At 37.4% G+C, this 14,862-nt stretch overlaps 1 protein-coding gene across 2 annotated transcripts; it reads left to right on the forward strand.

The window, feature by feature from the left end:
* The first annotated feature begins 2,609 nt into the window (after positions 1 to 2,609).
* AGTR2 (angiotensin II receptor type 2) lies at positions 2,610 to 6,852 on the forward strand. 2 transcript variants are annotated; one of them, XM_045383802.3, is made up of 4 exons: positions 2,610 to 2,682; positions 2,834 to 2,893; positions 3,133 to 3,308; positions 4,111 to 6,852. In XM_045383802.3, the coding sequence occupies exon 4, from the start codon at positions 4,146 to 4,148 to the stop codon at positions 5,235 to 5,237; it is 1,092 nt and encodes a 363-aa protein (XP_045239737.1). In that variant the 5' UTR covers positions 2,610 to 2,682; positions 2,834 to 2,893; positions 3,133 to 3,308; positions 4,111 to 4,145; the 3' UTR covers positions 5,238 to 6,852. The 2 variants fall into 2 exon arrangements, with proteins under 2 accessions (XP_045239737.1, XP_005594480.1); XM_005594423.4 differs by lacking the exon at positions 3,133 to 3,308.
* The last annotated feature ends 8,010 nt before the right edge of the window (positions 6,853 to 14,862 follow it).

The following is a 14,862-nucleotide window of genomic DNA, read 5'->3' on the forward strand; positions in this document are numbered from 1 at the left end:
CTCTCAAGCGTATTTACATTGTTGGTTTAACTGGGAGTTCTTTGCAGAATCAATAATATACAGTATTTCTTTCTTCAAGTGGTGTCAATATTATTGCTATTCCTTTTATAAACTTTTTTTTGTTAATTCTCTACAGTTACAAAATTTTTCTTTGACTTGTGAAAAAATTTACTCCTAAGAGTATGAAGACGCAGAGTAAATGGCCCTTTAATCTTCTGGGAAATATGTACCTCTTTAAACTTTATTTACGTCAGAACTTACTCTAATGAAGGACAAAAGCTCTAGACAAGATCCCCTGTTCCTTGTGGGTGTTCAGGGCTAGGTCTTCTGGAGACAAGCCTGTAGTTTGTTCTCATAATTTTATAGCTCACCTCCTGGCTGTTTCTTTGCAAGGGGCATAAGAGGGGACGAGAAAAAGAGCAGGGTGAGAATCTGACCCATTTTGACCACTTGGGAGGCCCTGGCCTGGAAAATTCCCCTTTATGTGGCAAAAACAAACATTTGAAATGGAGGGAGAAACCAGGTTTAAACAATGAGAGAAAACAGTTTCCATGTCAGCTTTCCTGCTGATAAACATATGTGCCCCCTCACTTGTTTCCAAAACATAAGTTTTCTATCATTTTAACAGAGCCTCAGCCTCAACTGAATCTGTCCAGAGCATAGGACACAAATATTTTGAGATTTAGTAAAATGGTGCATACATTTATTAGGGGAATTTTGACTACGTTCAAACTGTTCACCAAAAGGAACTTTAAGATGGTCTATGAAACCTTTGAATCCTACTGTATTTTTCACACAACGATGACTTCTCACTGATCTCATCTGCCTGTGTGCTACAGTATTGACTTCAATATTAATGGAGAAACAGACAAATATCAAAAGTCATGTGCTTTGTCTCATGCCATTTGCAATTTTGTTTTCTGTCATCAACACTGACTTTTCCTTCCTTGTTCTGCTGAACTCCATACTTAGGTGCCCAGCTACTTCCTCAGAGCCTGCCCTCATCCTTTACCTGTGGCCTGCAGCATGGACAGGCGCGCCCTTACTGCTTATCTGAAAAATACGATCCACAGGAATAACTTGAATCTTTTTGCCCATTTAAAATGTGTTCTAGGTTCTCTGGTTTTCTGTACTAACTACAGAAAGCTATCTAGTCACAAGTTTCTCCTTCCTATGGTCTCCAATTGGGCAATACAATTAAGAAAAATACTTTTCCCCACATAACAGTTCTTCCAATTCTTTTCCCCTTCTTTGATGATTTTGTGATAGATTATGAATGGTCATCAGTGATTTTCTGTAAATGCTACGTTTCCTTTTTGCCAAGACAAAGAGTGAGATTAAAGGACCATCTAGTGCTTCCTCTTGTGGTATAGAGGCTAAACAGAATGAGTTCTGATATTAGTTTCTTTTGATTTAAATGCAAGTGTCTTCATTTAATAGCTGTATGATCTCAGAAAAGTTATTAAACTCTATGAGTCCTAGTTTCCTGATTTGTAAAGTGGGGGCTAAAATGAATAGCTTGTAATAGCACCTACCATATGCTAGGCATGATTTTAGGCACTTTAAACATATTAGCTCATTTAATTTTCCATTAGCTTATTTAAAATTCCTACTCTATGATGTAGGTAATTTATATCATTCTCATTTCTCAGATGAGAAACTGAGACATGGAGAAATAAAGTAACTTGGCCAAGGTCAGAATTAGTAAGTGGTAGAGCTGGGTTTGTAAAGCCAGGTAGTTGGATCCCAGAGGCTATTTACTAACCAGTGTGTTATACTGCCTCTCTATTAAATTATTGATGATAAATAACTCATCACAGTGTTTGGCACATAACATGTATTGTCAGCTAGTATTATCACTACCATCACCTGTTCTTATCTTTCTTCATTTTGTCACTCTTGCTTCTGTTGGATTGGTTGTGTAGTTTATTGCCCCCACTGCCACAAGAAACAGCAGCAACAGTGATCTATGTTGAATTAGTCACCTAATCCTTCTTCACTTTTTGTGCTTTGTATTTAAACTACAAATATGACAGAGACCTATGCAAGGAGGACCAAACCTCTTCTCCATCACGTAAAAATTATATTCCTGCAATCTCCAACCCTCCAGCAAGAAGCCAACAAAAACCGCATAAAGCAAAGGAGAAATTTTAGAAGTTGTAGACTTCAAGTAAAATTGCTACCATTCTTTAATAAACATGGATAAAATTTTCAGAAAGTAATGAAGGTTGTAAAAGATGATGAACAAAGACTTTGCTACTATAATAAATTTCCTAGTCTCTACTCATTAATTTCTATTAGAATGCCAATATTAGGAAAAAAGAAAGAGAAAATTCTATAAATAATTATTATGTTCTTCTCTTAAAGTAAGCCACTGACTTCAAAATTATCTAACACATTTGTGGAGACTTCATTTTTTTGTTTGAGATTTATTTCAATGAGCTGTTATGATTGGAGACAGTGAGAATTTCAGATTAATGTTTTGCAGACAAAAAAAAAAAACCTCTCTGGAAAGCTGGCAAGTGTTCATAAGTCAGCCCTAGAATTATGTAGGTTGAAGGCTCCCAGTGGACAGACCAAACATATAAGAAGGAAACCAGAGATCTGGTGCTATTACGTCCCAGCGTCTGAGAGAACGAGTAAGCACAGAATTCAAAGCATTCTGCAGCCTTAATTTTTAAGGTAAGTATGAACAATTTGTATATAATTTACTTGGAAAGTAGAACATACATTAAATGAAAGTATTTTTTATGGATGAACTTCTGTTTTTCCTGTGTTTTAACACTGTATTTTGTAAAACTCCTGAATTATTTAGCTGCTGTTTCTCTTACAGGAGTGTGTTTAGGCACTAAGCAAGCTGATTTATGATTACTGCTTTAAACTTCAACAACCAGTAAGTCTTCAAGTGGAATTTATTATTGATTCTTTTATGTTAATTTGTTAGGTCAAAAGAAAAAGCTTTAGTCCAAAATAAAAGTTTTGCTCTTTATTAGGAGGTTCTTTGGAGATTATACTTTTAATTGGGTAGTTTATTTGCATGTATTTTGAAACTATCTAAAGTAAATAGTGTTTCCTTAGTATGCTTACCTTTAGCTAATGTGTGTTTTTTTGCTTTTAAAATAATGTTTCTAGTGAAAAAAGTCACAAGAACCTGAACACTGCAACATTTGAGAGCCACGGCTATTCAGTTTTGTTAAACTGAGAAGAGAGCAAAAGAAAAATGATAAGACTATCTCATGATTAATCATTGATGTTCAATTCTCATTTCATTGAGCAATATAAATTACTTCTACTTGAACCTAAAATAGGTTTGACTGTTTTTTTCTTTATCTGCTTTAATTGAAAATGGATTGTTTATATATGAAATAGACCAAAATTAGATATCTATCTCTAAAACTAATATTCTCTATTAAAAGGAGAAGACTTAGAAATAGAAATATATTTCATAACTTCTTAACTATTTTATTATTGTGAAAACAATAGAAAAGTAAAACTAAAGGAATTATTTTTAATTATTAAAGAAAAACCATGATTCCTCATCCCAATATGTTCCTTTGGCATATTCTCTTTTAGTTTTTTATATACTTATGTTTTCCTTTGCTTACGTTACTTATGTTTTCCATAGTTGTAGTGATTTGTATGTAATTAGTTACTTAAATAGAGCATTTCTCTATGCAATAGCAGGCAGCAGTGTAGTTTCTAGAAAGTATACAAACAGAGATATATGCTCAAGTGTTTTTTGAAAGATTAACTTTTCTTACCTCTAGGTTTCTTATTTGTTTCACATATTTCCTGCCCTGACTAATCTTTTGAAATATTAATTTTCTTTAAACCTTTCAAAAACATCATAGAAAAGATGGGCAAAAGGTAGTTTTGTTCAGAACTTTTGATCTCTGAAATGATTTACTTTTTTCTACTATTAAGAAAAGTATTTCTCCTTTTTCAAGTGGTAAAATCCATTCTTATTTTACAAGGCATGGCTCTGTTTCATAATGTTTTCTATAATCACTCACTTCTTTTTGCTTTTGACAAACTTTCAAAATGCTAAGGATTCAAGGATGTCCTCACCTCTGTATGTGTTCTAAGAGTTCTATTTTTTTTCCTCCACAGAAGGCATAAGAACTAGGAGCTGCTGACATTTCAATATGAAGGGCAACTCCACCCTTGCCACTAGTAGCAAAAGCATTACTAGCAGTCTTCACTTCGGGCTTGTGAACATCTCTGGCAACAATGAGTCTACCTTGAACTGTTCACAGAAACCATCAGATAAGCATTTAGATGCAATTCCTATTCTCTACTACATTATATTTGTAATTGGATTTCTGGTCAATATTGTTGTGGTTACACTGTTTTGTTGTCAAAAGGGTCCTAAAAAGGTTTCTAGCATTTACATCTTCAACCTTGCTGTGGCTGACTTACTCCTTTTGGCTACTCTTCCTCTCTGGGCAACCTATTATTCTTATAGATATGACTGGCTCTTCGGACCTGTGATGTGCAAAGTTTTTGGTTCTTTTCTTACTCTGAACATGTTTGCAAGCATTTTTTTTATCACCTGTATGAGTGTTGATAGGTACCAATCCGTTATCTACCCCTTTCTGTCTCAAAGAAGAAATCCCTGGCAAGCATCTTATATAGTTCCCCTTGTTTGGTGTATGGCCTGTTTGTCCTCATTGCCAACATTTTATTTTCGAGATGTCAGAACCATTGAATACTTAGGAGTGAATGCTTGCATTATGGCTTTCCCACCTGAGAAATATGCCCAATGGTCAGCTGGGATTGCCTTAATGAAAAATATCCTTGGTTTTATTATCCCTTTAATATTCATAGCAACATGCTATTTTGGAATTAGAAAACACTTACTGAAGACGAATAGCTATGGGAAGAACAGGATAACCCGAGACCAAGTCCTGAAGATGGCAGCTGCTGTTGTTCTGGCCTTCATCATTTGCTGGCTTCCCTTCCATGTTCTGACCTTCCTGGATGCTCTGGCCTGGATGGGTGTCATTAATAGCTGTGAAGTTATAGCAGTCATTGACCTGGCACTTCCTTTTGCCATCCTCCTGGGATTCACCAACAGCTGCGTTAATCCATTTCTCTATTGTTTTGTTGGAAACCGGTTCCAACAGAAGCTCCGCAGTGTGTTTAGGGCTCCAATTACTTGGCTCCAAGGGAAAAGAGAGAGTATGTCTTGCCGGAAAAGCAGTTCTCTTAGAGAAATGGAGACCTTTGTGTCTTAAACCTGAGAGCAAAATGCATGTAACCAACATGGCTACTTGCTTTGAGGCCCACCAGAATTATTTTAAGTGGTTTTAATTAAATAATACATTTTCCCCTAATCTAATCTTTTCTGAATCTTTTGAAACCAAATGTAACTATGTTTTATCGTCCAGTGACTTTCAGGAGTTGCCCATTGTTTTTCTGATATGTTTGTACAAGATTGTCATTGGTGAGACATATTTACAACCTAGAAGTAACTGGTGATATATCTCAAATTGTAATTAATAATAGATTGTGAATAATGATTTGGGGTTTCAGGTTTCTCTTTGAAACATGCTTGTGTTTCTTAGTGGGGTTTTATATCCATTTTTATCAGGATTTCCTCTTGAACCAGGACCAGTCTTTCAACTCATTGCATCATTTACAAGACAACATTGTAAGAGAGATGAGTACTTCTAAGTTGAGTATATTATAATAGATTAATACTGGATTATTCAGGCTTTAGGCATGTACTTCTTTAAAAAGGCTATAAATTATATTCCTCTTGCATTTCACTTGAGTGGAAATTTATAGCTAATCTATAATTACATATTGAGTAGGGCTAGAAATATAGATTAAATCATACTCCTATGTTTTAGCTTATTTTTACAGTTATAGAAAGTAAAATGTACTGTAACATAGAATTGCAATCAATGATATTTGTGTGTTCACTAAACTCTGAATAAGCACTTTTTCTAAAAAAAAATCTTTCTATTCATTTTAATGAATGTTTAAAGGTTGCTATTTTCTCTGATACTTTTTTGAAATCAATAAACACTGTGTATTGTTATAAAATGTAAAGGTCACTTTTTACATCCTTGACTTTTTAGATGTGGTGCTTTGATATACAGGACACTGATTTGATTTTTATTATTAATGCTTTCGTTCTGGGTTGTTTCCTAAAATATCTGGGTGGCTTTTAAAAAAAAACTCTTTAACTTGTAACAAACCCTTAACTGGCATAGGAAATGGTATCCAGAATGGAGTTTTGCTACATGGGGTCTGGGTGGGGGGCGAAGAGACCCAGTCAATTACATGTTTGGTACCAAGAAAGGAACCTGTCAGGGCAGTGCAATGTGACTTTGAAAATATACACCATGGGGGTAATTTTACCCTATATCTGTAAACACTATTTGTTTCAGAATCTGTATGATTGTGTAGAGTTGTTTTAAACCAATTGCAGGTCTAGATATCTCCTTCTCAACACTATTAAAGCTCCTAAATTAGAGGAGTGCCTAAAACTGAGTTACCTAAAGTTTACCTACATTAAAATATGCATATTAATTTTAGAAATTTGAGACTTCATTCTGTACCAGCCCTGTATAATAACAGGTTGTCTAGGACCTTCCTCTGAGGTAGGTCTAAATAGTGATCTCTGAGTTGGAACTGATGTTTTGGGGGCTCAGCATCTCTGCCGGGTTCCAGGATTATAGACAGAAGAATCCTGTCATACCACTTTCTGAAAAAGTCCTAATTTCATGTAATCCTTTTATTTTCAGTAAAAACAAATAACTAAATGTATAACCAACTATGATGTCATGTTTTAAATAATTTTGTAAAACATCTCATATAAATAAAATTTTTAATTGGAAGAAATCCGTGCTTTTTAAAAATTTTTTAAACTACTTCTAAGTATATATTCTTACCTTCACTTGTATTTGTATCCTCCATTTTATCTCCACTGATACTACTTAGTTTCAGCTCTGATTATTACTCACTTGGCTTCTTGCCATACTGTTCAAGTCTTCTTCTCTTGAGTATTCTGCCATAATTTCCCATTAGCTATGAAAGCAAAATCCAACTTTCCTTGAGTCTGGAAGACCTTGTGAGATGTGACTCTTCCTAGTCTTTCTGGACTTTTTCTCTCTGTCACCCTTCTTCAAACCCTATGTTTAAGCACCAAAAAGTGACTTAATGCTTTTTAAAGCCTAATGCCCTTTCATGCCTCTCTGCTGTTGTTCACACAGCTCTGTCTTCCTAAACACCCCTCCAATAATTCTCACCTCTTCAGGGCTTCACATTCAACTGATGAAAACCTGCTCAACTTTCAACATTCAGCTCATGCTATTTCCTCTACCATAATAATAATTATTATACTAATTATAACACTACACCCCTAGAATTTCCCTTAATGAACAGAATTACTTCTCTAGTTATTGGGATGTTAAGCCTGACTTCTGCTTTTATAGAAGCCCAATGTTGAACCCTGAGTAGTAGCCTCCAAGTGGTTTTTCTTGGGACTAAGAAGAAATGCCAGTTGAGAGGATGGTACAAGAATGTGTGAACTCTTGCTTTAGGAATGTATGTACAAAGGTGTACTTGTCCGCTTTTCTCTTTGAAAATGTAAATTTCAGGTAAGCTTCTCAGATAACAAATGAAAATGTTTTTCTTCTCATTTGGCCACTTTTCAAGGTATTATGCAATATCCTTTCCTTTTCATGACCCCACCTTTTCTCAACTCACCGAACACAATGCCTGGGAAGCATATAACAACAACAACAGGTATTATTAGATGAGCATTATGTGCTAAGAAATATTATATATGCATTGTTCCATTTTATTCTAAAAATTACTCAGTGATTATTATTTTACAAATAAGGAAACTGAAGCACAGATGAGTCCTGACTAATCTTTAAATTTGGCTCTGACAGAGGAATCGGGTAGTATCAATTATGCGATTTGGTACTTTAAATATAAATCCTAGGCCACTAAGCAGATATTTCAGACAGTCTTACACACTCCTTCAACCTTCACCTTAAAGTTAGTACTTCATCATCCATAACCTCAGTAATACAAGTGCTTCTGGGAAGGCGGTAGGTATATTTCACTTATGAAGGAAAAGATAGGAGGCAGATGGATGAGGCTTTCTCCCTTGTTCTTCACTGCCCTTTCCTTGTACTCCATACTGTATGGAACTACATAAAGTCACCACTCTCCCCTGCTGCCCCCTCTACCCTGTACACAAAGCAAGGCAGATATCTTAAGTGTTTCCTTTAAGGAACAAGCATGTTGATATGAACTTTAGCTCTTTGAAATGAGATTATATAGGGTTACCAGAGAAACTTATCTCTTGCATCTTGCAGAAGTAATGTGTATTATTATTATGGAAAAGTAAATGTTAATTATTTCCACATTTTATAGCCCTAAATCAGATCTACTAAATAGGTTATTTTATAATATATACTTTTTTTTCTGATTCTTTGAGGCATGCATCAAAATCAGAAGAAAATCTGAAAGTAAGCAAATTCTGTTTTGACTTTTTTTCTTTCTTTTGTTCCCCCACAGGAATCTGAGGCTGGGAAACTGTCTGATGTCCTCACATATCAACAAGAGAAAACTCCAAACTTGACAAGTTGAGTTAACAAATGAGATGTCTCAGGCAAGAAAGCATTAAGGGTTGAGGCCATAAGGATAATAGAACGCTTATTTTGTTAATTCTTACATAAACTATAACAGCAGTGATAATTTATACAAAATAACAGAAATTCATAAATTATCACTAAAAATAATTATTTCACCTGCAGAAGACCAGTGGCCCAGAGATTAGTTAGCTCACTCCATACAAATACCTACAAAGGGTTAGCACTTTCAAAAATAAATTATTTCTTTTTGAACACTTTTTTGGAATAAGATAATTCTATCTAAATTTAAAAATAATTGATATATATTTCTTATTATAGAATCAATACTTATTCTTGAAAAATTTAACTATACAGACAAAAAATAGCTATAATCACCACTAATAGCATGGAGTAAAATTATTATATATATATACACACACACACACACAGTACATATAAATGGATAAACTTTATTTTTATCTATATGTCTGTATTCATATTTCTTTCTCTTTTTTGTTTATTATCTATCAGATATGTTCTTTATCACTGTGTCATACCTTTATTTAAATGTTTAAAATATTTTGACCCTAAACTCCCATCTGGTGTACTAGACATTTTTCTTTCTTTACTCACTTGGTCCTGCTTTCCTATAAGCCCCAAATCCCGAGAGCTTTAAGCAATCCAAGAGATCACACCTGGTTATAATTTTCCAGTGAAAGAAAATACTGGAAAATCTGATAAGTCTGCTAGCCCATTCTCTGCAGCTGTTGTTGCTACATTATTTATCAGTTGGTCTGCATGAGAACAGATGTCTGAATAGTCTCATGCAGACTTCTGTCCACTTAAGTAGTTTTGAAGTGATCTATGCACAAGCCACCTGATAAGGATATAAGAGGGGGAAAAAGGAAGGCTCTTCCTTTCTCCAGTGCTACACTCACCGATATCTGATGCGTGTCAAAGTAGACCTGGGCCCAAACACATATTTCTGTTTTGCCACCTCCATGGAGCCAGGAGCAATCAGCAGAAACCCAGCTAGTGGAACATTCCATACAAGGAACCAGTCTTCTCTTTCCTTAAGTAAACATCTCCAGTGCAGCCGGAGTCACATTTCAAACTTTTCCTCAGTAAAAAGGAGTATCCCTGATTGGGAGAGGAAGTGGGTAGTTGAGCTGTTGTTGCTTCTCCATGACATCAGTAGAGGCCATGTTAGTGCATAAGATATACTGAAATAACTTTGAACTTCTTTTAAAAAAGGCGTCTCATTCTTGATTCCTTTCCTCTCCAAAAGGAAACCTAAGCTCAATACACCGATGTGTACAGAATACAGTTGGCACAAACCCATTTGCCTGAAAAATTGGAACCATCAAACTGTTGTGAAGCCCTGATATTTCCAGCTATAGCCTTCCTTCACCTATTTACATTCATATAACAAAAAGGTACATGGAAGTGATTACAAAAAAATTACAAAAAAAAATCTTCTACTCCAACTATTTGTGATGTCCTAACAGCTTGAAACATTTGTGAATAACAGATTTGAAATGACACTTTTTCTGTCTCCTAGAAAAAAACAAAACTATGCCTCATTGTGTATGCTGTTATCTATTCTTATGGACTGAATTACAACCTTCCTTCACACCCAAAATTCATATATTCAATCCTCAAACTCCAATGTAATGATATTTGGAAACTTTTTGAGGTAATTAAGGTTAAATGATGTCATAGAGGTGAAGTCTTCATCTGATAGGATAGTAATCTCGTAAGAAAAAAACAGATACCTCTGTCTCTCTCTTCACACATTCACAATGAGAAAAGGTCATGTGAGTATATAGCAAGAAAGAAGCCATCTGCAAGACAGACAGAGAACCCTCCAAACATGCTGGCATGCTCATTTTAAACTTTCAGTCTCCAAAACTGTGAGAAAATGTATTCTGTTGTTTAAGTGACTCAGTCTGTGGTATTTTGTTATAGCACCCTGATATGGTTTGGCTCTGTGTCCCCACCCAAATCTCGTCTTGAATTGTACTCCCATAATTACTATGTGTTGTGGGAGGGACCGGGTGGGAGATAATTGACTTATGGGGGTGGTTTTCCCCATACTGTTCTTGATAGCTGATGGTTTGACAAGGATTTCCTCCTTTGCTTGGCTTTCATTCTCTCTTGCCACCATCATGTAAGAAGTGCATTTCTCTTTCCGCCACAATTGTGAGGCCTCCCCAGTCACATGCAACTGTAAGTTCATTAAACCTATTTTTCTTCTTAGCTTGGGTATGTCTTTATCAGCAACATGAAAATGGACTAATACAGTAAATTGGTACAAGTAGGGTAGGGCGCTGGTGAAAAAATACCCAAAAGTGGAAGTGACTTCAAAACTGGGTAACAGGCAGAGGTTGGAACAGTCTGGAGGGCTCAGAAAAGGCAGGAAAATGTGGGAAAATTGGAAACTCCCTAGAGACCTGTTGAATGGCTTTGACAAAAATGCTGATAGTGACATGAACAATAAAGTCCAGGCTAAGGTGGTCTCAGATGGAAATGAGGAACTTGTTGGAAACTGGAGCAAAGGGGATTCCTGTTGTGTTTTAGCAAAGAGGCTGGCAGAATTTTGCCCCTGCCCTAGAGATTTGTGAAACTTTGAACTTGAGAGATATGATTTAGGTTATCTGGCAGAAGAAATTTCTAAGCAGCAAAGCATTCAAGAGGTGAGGTGGGTGCTGTTAAAGACATTGGGTTTTATAAGGGAAGCAGAGCATAAACATTCTGAAAATTTACAGCCTGACAATGTGATAAAAATAAAATCCCATTTTCCAAGGAGAAATTCAAGCCTGCTGCAGAAATCTGCATAAGTAACAAGGGGCTGAATATTAATCCCCAAGGCAATGGAAGAAATTTCTCCAGGGCATGTCAGAGGTCTTCATGGCAGCACTCCCATCACAGGCCCGGAGGCCCAGGATGGAAAAATGGTTAAGAGGGCTAGGCCTCTGGTCCCTGTGCTGAGTGCAGTCTAGGGACTTTGTGCCCTGCATCTCAGCCTCTCCAGTCATGACTAAAAGGGACCAAGATACAGCTCAGGCCATAGCTTCAGAAGGTGCAATCCCTAAGCCTTGGCAGCTTCTACATGGTATTGAGCCTGTGAGTGCACGTAAGTCAAGAACTGGGGTTTTGTAACCTCTGCCTAGATTTCAAAAGATGTATTGAAACACCTGGATGCCTAGGCAGAAGTTTGCTGCAGGGGTGGGGCCTTCATGGAGAACCTCCACTCAGGCAGTGTGGAAGGGAAATGTGGGGTCAGAGCCCCCACACAGAGTCCCTACTAGGGCACTGCCTAGTGGAGCTGTGAGAAGAGAGCCACCATCCTCTAGACCCCAGAATGATAAATCCACTGACAGCTTGTACCATGCTCCTGGAAAGCCACAGATATTCAACGACAGCCTGTGAAGGCAGTTGGGAAGGAGGATGTACCCTGCAAAGCCACAGTGGGAAGCTTCCCAAGACCATGGGAACCCACTGCTTGCATCAGATCTGGAGTCAAAGGAAATCATTTTGGAGTTTTACGATTTGACTGCTCCACTGGATTTTGGTCTTGCATAGGGCTGGTAGCCCCTTTGTTTTGGCCAATTTCTCCCATTTGTAATGACTGTATTTGATCTGATGGTTTAATTAGAGGTTTCCCCTTTTGCTTGGTTCTCATTCTGTCTTGCCACTGCCATGTGAGAAGTGCCTTTCACCTTCCACCATGATTGTGAGGCCTCCCCAGTCATGTGCAGCTATAAGTCCATTAAACCTATTTATCTTCCCTGTCTTTATTACAGTATTGTGATATTTATTATATTATTATAATGTCTTTATTAGCAGGGTGAAAATGGACTAGTACACAGCTCAAGTATATTAAGAAAAATTTTGATATTGAGTGTGGTACTAGAAAACATAATTTTAAGGGTGAGTTTTCTGGATTGGTTCTGGAGTTTCTGAAGTTGTTTCTCTAATCTGATTACATTTAAAGGTGTTAATGATTATTTCCAGTAGTAAAGAGAGCACTGATAAGGCATGATGGGAACTAGCAATGGAGACATATGGAATATGAGCATTAAAGTGGTTTATTTTTTCTGAGATAGCTGCCTAGAAGTATTTCACACATGCCTCATCCACTTGAAGGAATCAGCATAGTGTGTAGGAAGACACATTTTGAGTGAATTATTCAAGAGAGTGCATGAGAGTTCAGTGGAAATGCAAGGAGAAACTCAAAAATTAGGAGAGGTGAAGGAGGATAGTCAGCTTGTGTGGTTGACACCAGCCAGAATCTGGAAGTAAATCCCCAGTATAGAAGAGTGTAAGAAAATGTCTTTCTGTGGTTTATCTTATCACTGGGGAAATCATACAATGTAGTCCATGGGAGTGCACCTTGATCCTCCCAAGCCCTGAATCTAAGTTGGAAGATGGCCAGGAGACTATGAGAAGGAACTGCTTCAGGGAGGTTGCATATTCTGTGTCCTATGTTCTCCTTAAGACTTAAGTGGCTACAATAAAATGTTATTATCAATCCGAGTTTTTAACAATCTGGGTATGCTCCAGGGAAGAGCGGCCCTAGTCCTGAACATTAGGGAAACTTGGGCCCCTGCAACCAGGACTGAAAAGCCAGCCTAAAGAGGGCTTCAGCTGCCAGTGCTGGAGCCAGACAACCTCCCTGGGTCCTGAGCAGGACAAGAGTTGCTGCAAAGGGTAGGTTCTGAGCTAGATGGGTGCTTCTATGGCCCAGGGCTGAGTTATAAGCTAGATGTGAACTATCTACACTGACTGAACTACAGTGTGGGCTGTGAGAGCCAGGACAGGGCAGGGAGCCCCACCTGGACTGGGGTGTGGAGGAGATATGGGTTCTACACTCACTGGCCAAGGCTACAACTGCAAGAACCAGCTTCCCACAACTTTGACAGGGTTAGGGTTACCCCTAACCCAAGCATTTCACTAGGGAACTGAGGACTTTCCTACCATCCCCGTCATAGCTGGAGTATGCTATCACCATTCGTTGGGGCTTGGGAAGCTGAGGACAGGTTTGCCTGGTCCAGCTCCAGCCAGCTTTTCCCCAACTACCGAGACAGGGTGCAAAATTGAGGCTTCCGGAGGTTCCACACTCCAGCCCACTGCCTGAGGAACCAAAGCACTTTATCCAGGTCAGAGGTTGAGCATAAACATATTGCTGCTACTACCTCAGCTGGAATGTACCTGCAAGCACCATCTACTGGCTTAGAGGCTGGCCCACATAGCCCATTTCAAACACTCCCAACACAAAAGCACAGCAGTTGAGAACTGGGAAAGCATCTCACTACAACTGCTACTGCCATTACCCACATTGTCATGGATGCCCAAGAGCTTAAAAGCCCAGTCACCTATCTGGTAGCTGCTACTACAACTGACATCTGAGAAAGCCACCCAAAGGAATAAGAATTTCCCTGTCTGGAACCAACAGAATTGCCACTATATGCTGTACCAGATCCCAAGGATACACATGCTTAGTTTACCCTTACTACCACTGAAACTTCAAAAAGAACCCATCAAGCATTCCAGTCTCCAGCACAAATTCACCAGTTTCTACCAATAACCTCACAATACCACACAGAGGAATAGACAGATACTACTAAGGCTGTTTATAGCCAAGGAAATCATACACAGTCTTCACCATTACATGGACCCAGAAGCAAAGCCAAATGGCCCTACCCTACCAACATCACAGCCACATCTTCAAGAAAAATTTCCCTCAAACAAAAGAAAATAAGAAGAAGCTACTGTTGCTTCAGATGTGCAGAAATCAATGTAAAGACAGAGGAAACAAAAAAGCAAAGTAATATGACACCCTCAGAAGAAAGCAATAATTCTCGAGTAATAGATCCTTACCAAAAGGAAATAATCAAAATTTCAGGTATAAAATTCAAACTATTAATTTTAAAGAACCTCAATGAGATGCAAGAGAAACCTGAAAAAAATAAAACTAAAGCAGAAAATAAATTCAGGACATTAATGAGAAATTTACCAAGATATATATATATATATTTAAAAGTCAGTCAGAAATTCTGGAATTAAAGGAATTACAAAATACTTTTGAAAACTTCAACAATAGACTAGACCAAGAAGAAGAAAGAATCTCAGAATTGAAGATGGATCTTTTAAAATAATCTGCCCAGACAAATTATAGAAAAAAAGATTTTAAAAGAATGAACAAAGTTCAAGACATTTGGAACTGCATAACATGACCAAACAAGAATATTGGTATTCATGG

The sequence above is a fragment of the Macaca fascicularis genome, chromosome X (genome assembly GCF_037993035.2).
Source record: "Macaca fascicularis isolate 582-1 chromosome X, T2T-MFA8v1.1".
Classification (NCBI taxonomy): domain Eukaryota; kingdom Metazoa; phylum Chordata; class Mammalia; order Primates; family Cercopithecidae; genus Macaca; species Macaca fascicularis.